The 6,000-nt window shown below is 36.2% G+C and overlaps 1 protein-coding gene across 4 annotated transcripts in view; it reads left to right on the forward strand.

The window, feature by feature from the left end:
- KMT5B (lysine methyltransferase 5B) overlaps positions 1–5,746 on the forward strand; it is a 28,254-nt gene extending 22,508 nt beyond the window's left edge. For 3 of the 4 annotated variants that reach the window (XM_048306974.1, XM_048306973.1, XM_048306976.1), the window contains 2 exons: positions 1,392–1,588; positions 2,927–5,746. In XM_048306974.1, coding sequence (XP_048162931.1) covers positions 1,392–1,588; positions 2,927–4,392 — 1,663 coding nt within the window. In that variant the 3' untranslated portion in view covers positions 4,393–5,746. The remainder of the gene's footprint in view (positions 1–1,391; positions 1,589–2,926) is intronic. The other variant, XM_048306975.1, reaches the window with a different exon arrangement.
- The last annotated feature ends 254 nt before the right edge of the window (positions 5,747–6,000 follow it).

The raw sequence follows: 6,000 nt of genomic DNA on the forward strand, positions 1-6,000 counted from the left end.
AGCAAATTCCATTAATGTTTTATATGTGGACCTGAAGTTCTCTTCTGCTGGGAATGGGAAAAGTACCCAGTGTTGTTAGAACTTGGGGGGTTGTGTATTTGTAAATATCTACTGATTTGGATAGTATTTGCCTCTATCTGTCCATCACTCAACAGCAGCAAAGTTGTTCTATTTGTTTTTTACCTGTGCTGTCCCAACCTGGTTTCTTCACAAAATCAGTTGAAAGAATTCCATAGTTGTTTTTTGCCATGTTGAAATTTCTGTTCACTGTGTGCAGGGAGGCTCAGCATCATCTCAGAGAGCTTCACCCAGTTCCAAGAGGAGCTGCACAGAACTCACTGTTCTTTTTGATCTAACTGTAGGAAGAAAAACCCTATAAAGGACAAAATACTGTTTATATTGAGAGATAGCTTAGTGCACCTACATATAAATAGTTCAATAATCCTGCTTTCATTTTTACTGGCTACTTTGATTACTAAAAAGTCTTGCAATTAAAGGGAAAACCATCTGGTATGGACCTCTAAGCTCACATGATGTTGGTACGTCATTCCAAGTGAAGGATGCATTCTCAGACTTTATCTCGAGAGCTGCTAGTAAAAGTGTACTTCAGTCATGGGAACTGTTAAGTGTTGAATAAATGGGCACCAGAATTGTTCCTCCCTTGTTACACAGAGTTTTGCTCAAGTTCTTTTGATCATTGATTTTAGTGTAATATGGACATGCTTTCTTTTTCAGGACAAACTAGTTTTATGTGTCTGAACATTTTCATTAACTTGTCATTTTTGTATATTAAGTACAGGAAAATGTTACTTTTTAAAGCTAATGTTTGGGTAATTCTAACTTTAGGAATCTGCTTTTCAGTTACAAGAGTGTGGCAGAAGCAGTCAAATATATAAGATGCTGTTTTGGGGGCTGTTAGTAAGGACTCATTCTTTCTTGTCTCAAGACTGATGAGACAACAGTCACTTTATACACTACAAAAAAACCCCATATTTAAGTGTCTCAATTTTAACTGCTGTAAAGAGTGTTAATTTGCAATGTTAAAATGGTAGGATCTTCTTCTAAGGATCTGTGGGTATGTTTGGAGCAGTGGGAGATTTGGCACTCTACAATTTCTTTCAAGCCTCCAAAAGTCATCACCAGGAAGATTTGCATCTCTCTGCATATATCCATGTACTCTTCCTAGGTGATCCTGCTGTTCTTGCTGGCCAACTGAGACATTAGGCACCCAAGATGACAGGTAGAAGACAACCCACAAAATGCTAACCAGTTCTGTGGCTATTGGTATCATTGATCCAGATGTACTTGGGATCCAAACTACTGTACATGAAACAAAGCTCTAAGTTTACATTAAGATTTATTAATACCTTGTGTCCTCTTTTTATTTATAGACGTGGAACTGGTGCTTTTAAATCAAGAGTGGGATTGCCAGCACCTACTCCTGTGATTAACAGTAAATATGGACTGAGAGAAACGGACAAACGATTGAACAGACTTAAAAAGTTGGGTGACAGCAGCAAGAATTCCGACAGCCAGTCCGTCAGCTCTAACACTGATGCAGATACCACTCAGGAAAAAGGTAATGCAAGTAAGTAAGAAGAGGAGCTTGGAGTCATTAAAGGCTTCACGAAAACATGGAAAACTTTCACTGTGATGGAATTCCTCTCCTAGTGTTGAGATGCTTCTCAGATACTGGTTGTTAAAACTAATTTATTCAGGAATCTGAAGGCAATTTAAACAACAAATTCATGGTTTCCCACAAGTGTTTGAAGAACAATAGGTGGTATGTTCTTCTTTTGTTTTCTTTTTTTAATATCAAAAGCAAATATTTATAAACATGTCAGTTAAAGTCTTGCCAGTAATTTCTGTATTTCAAAATACAGTAAAATACCACAGGCAGTAGTGTGGTTTAGGAAAGAAAACTAACATAGGTTGAATTCTTAGGAAAAGAATTTTTAAATAAATACTCTTAGTAGATATTATTAAACAAATAGTTGTTTCTTTTAGAAGTCTTCTAAATTGGGCAGCTCTTTCCTTTCCACATTCAGAATTGATAGTTCAGGCACCTCTTGTACAGTGAAAGTGCACAGTTAGGCATTTCAGAAGAAATTGGAAGGGATTTTTGTTTGTAATCTTCCTGCAAGACTTCTCTCCATGGAGTAGTGAGTACGATTGATTTGCTTTCCCCACTTCCCCACCTCTGTCACCCTCAGTATGGGCATCATACAAATAGTTTAAACTTAGATTTAACTGGTAAACAGGTTTGGAGGTACATAAAATACTGCATTTCCATCTGTCTCCTGTTAGCTGCTGTGATACTAAAAAATGAAACACAAAAGCAGAACATAAAAACCCAACCAACCAACAAAAAAAAAAACCTCTAAAAATGTCCCCAAATCTTTTTATGGTCTCTAATTACCAGTATTTAGAGTTGCACCTCTGTTGAGCAGACAAAACTCCTTTGCTTGCCACAGTAGGCGGTAGTTCCACCTGAAACTGAAACCATTACATTAGATAAGGTGTCTGGGGTTTTTTCCTCCTTCTCTAGGAAAAAAAAATCTTGGAGATAATATTAGATCAGGCCGATCCTCAGATTTTGCTGGAATAATACTCAGCGAAAGCTGTGGATAATGTCAAATATATTTTTTTTTAAATCGATAGAAGAAAAAGTTCAGTAAAAACCCAACTTGGTATATTGGGGATAGTGAGGAGAAGTGTACCTGGAAATGTTGATGTACTTGTGGCCTGTTTGGCAATTCCTTTCAGGTGTTGAGTTGCAAGTTAAGCAGTCTCATTCCTTACTACATACTGTCTGTCCTGTTCCATGGATTTCTCTGAAGTGCTCCAAATAAATAACTGCAGTATTTGGGAGTGGGAAATTCAGGATATAGCAGTGTCATAACAAAACCACTTTTTTCTTTTCCAGCTAACAGAAAATCTTCAATTGGCGTAAAAAAGAACAGCAAAAATAGAACATTAACCAGACAGTCTATATCAAGAATTCCAGCATCATCAAATTCTACCTCATCTAAACTAACTCATATAAATAATTCCAGGGTACCAAAGAGACTGAAAAAGCCTGCAAAGCCTTTACTTTCAAAGATAAAGTTGAGAAATCAGTGCAAAAGGCCAGAGCAAAAGAATGCTTCTCGAAAGCTTGAAATGGGAAATTTAGTTCTCAAAGAGCCTAAAGTAGTTTTGTATAAAAACTTGCCCATTAAAAAGGATAAAGAATTGGAGGGACCAGTCAAAGTTGCAGTCTCTAGCGGATGCTTAACGAGGCATGCAGCGAGAGAACATAAACTGAATTCTGTGAAAGGTGCTCATGAGCATGGTGATATTGCACCCTGCACATACATCACGAGGAGGTCGATGAGAACAAGGATGAGTTTGAAGGAGACCTCTGACACAAAGCTTGAACCAAATACGTTGGATAGCTATAAGAGTAACTTGACTGGAACACAATCGGACATTGCAGAGCAGCAGTCTCGTGTGTTAAATGACAACAATGTGGCTCATGGACCATCACATAAAGGGGAGGGTCGGTGCCAGAGAAATGATGCAGGCACATCAAAAAAGAAATCTCGACAAGGAAAGCTTGTGAAACCATCTTCAAAAACAGAGGAAACTGATACTATGCACAACACGCCTGTGAAAGATGAAGTACCAGATTTGATTAGTTCTCATTCAGAACTCGAAGAGAAAAACCACGTGGTGGACACACCTGTTGGCTTTAAAGACTGTATCCCTGGATCTGGTGGCTGCTCTCTAACAACTGACAATTTTAAAGCAAAAGACAGCTTTAGAACTGCAAAAAGTAAAAAGAAAAGACGAATCACAAGGTATGATGCACAACTTATCCTTGAAAATAGCTCTGGGATCCCTAAACTGACTCTTCGTAGGCGCCATGATAGCAGTAGCAAGGCAAATGATCAAGAGAGTGATGGAATGAATTCTTCAAAAATAAGCATAAAATTAAGTAAAGACCATGAAAAAGATAATAATTTATATGTAGCAAAGCTAAATAATGGGTTTAACTCAGGATCAGGCAATAGTTCAACAAAATTAAAAATACAGCTAAAACGAGAGGAAGAAAACAGAGGGACATACCCTGAGGACCTTCATGAAAATGGTGTGTGTTGTAGTGAAACTCTCTCCCTTTTGGAGTCAAGAATGGAAGTAGATGATTATGGTCACTATGAAGAGGAAACAGCAGATGAATCTTCATCAGAAGAGGACGATGAAGAGGAAGATGACTATGATGATGAATTTGATGACTTTATTCCTCTTCCTCCAGCGAAGAGATTAAGGCTTATTGTTGGCAAGGATTCAATAGATATTGATATTTCTTCCAGGAGGAGAGAAGATCAGTCTTTAAGGCTCAATGCATAAGCTTATAGGTCTTAAACTGACCTGGATGTCATTTTTTTTTTAAAAAAAAAAAAAAAAATTAAAAAAATAATAATAATAAAAAACCCAACAAAAATTCCATTTGATTATTCCTCAACTAAAGAACTCTCTGAAAAACTTAGTGGCAGCACTTCTTTATTCACCTATCAACGTAATATTGTAGAAAGTGTACAGCATACTGACTCAAGTTCTTAAGTCTGATTTGTGCAGATTTTTATTGTACTTTTTAATAGCCTTCTTATGTGCAATTCCAAGTTAGAGGTAATGCTCTGTTGTAAAATAAAGGCTCAAGCAAAGTTATGAAATTGCATCAGATCTTTCCATGCAGGACAATGAGAATACAGTGTGGCTACAGAATTATTTTTGATCAGTAGGAGCGTTAGTTTGCTCTTACAATATTTGACTAAACAATTTACAAAATCATAGTAGCAGCATATTAAGGTTTTCTAGTATATGTTAATATCACCAGCAATGATCTACAGCTTTCCGAATTATTTGCTAGATGGTTTTTCCCCCTTGGAGTTTGTCAGTTTTAACACTGTATGCTGTCCCAGACGTACTGTTTGTGGCCTTTGTTATAGTAGCAAACCGTTGGTTGGAAGTCAAATTGATTTCTTTAAAAAAAGAGAAAAAAAATATGAAAAGGTGTTGACAATTTGCTGACTTTTTAGTACATTATATGTACAAGGGTAGCAGTATGCAGAATAAAGTTTGGATATGGTGTATTTATTGCTTGTTACGTAAATTAAACACCTTGTATTTAACACTTTTCAATACTTTTAGATAAAATTGTTCTTTGCAAGAATGATTGGTGCTTATTTTTTCAAGAATTTGCTGTGAAATAATGTGATTACGACAGGCAACATTTATCCAATGAACTGCAGCTATCCTAAATTGGTTCTTCATATTTTTCTGTTGCACTTGTAAAATGCTACAAGGAATTTAAAGAAAAATCTATTCACTTTAACTTATGATAGTTTTATCAAATTAAAAACAACTAAGTCACAGCTTTTGTTCTGTGGTAACCTATGAATTGTTTGTCTTTTAAGAACCAGTTGTAAAAGACTGAAAAAATATGTATATGTTGTAAATATTTGTGTGTTGTGAGAAATTTTGTCATAAGAAATTGAGATAACTTGCCAGAAGGGTTTTTAAGTTTAGAAATACATCCATGCCAATAAAATAGGAAACTGTAAACCTAGTTTTAAACTCTGCATCAGTTGGAGTTCTTTGCTCATACATAGTTCACTTAATACTTCAGAGTCTGCTTTATAACAATGAAGAGCATCAGGGCGATCTTTGGCTCTTTGGTTTTTAATAAAAGAATGTTAGGAAACTTCTGGGCACAATGGATTGTTTGTATGTATTAATCAGCTTGTTTCTAAGCCATTTCTTTCAAACAGGTTTGAAACGTCAGCGCTGACATAACTGTATATTGCTTTGGTCTATGGTATTTGTGTTTCTACTCAACTGTGCAGTAAGGTTTCAAGTTTTTCTATCTAGGGGTGTAGAAACACAAGTTGCATCCTAAAACAGGTGGTGTTGAGTCGGCTGAATCTACTGTTGGCTGCTCAGGATTTTTATATCAAG

The sequence above is a fragment of the Corvus hawaiiensis genome, chromosome 6, assembly GCF_020740725.1.
Source record: "Corvus hawaiiensis isolate bCorHaw1 chromosome 6, bCorHaw1.pri.cur, whole genome shotgun sequence".
In the NCBI taxonomy this organism is placed as follows: Eukaryota; Metazoa; Chordata; class Aves; order Passeriformes; family Corvidae; genus Corvus; species Corvus hawaiiensis.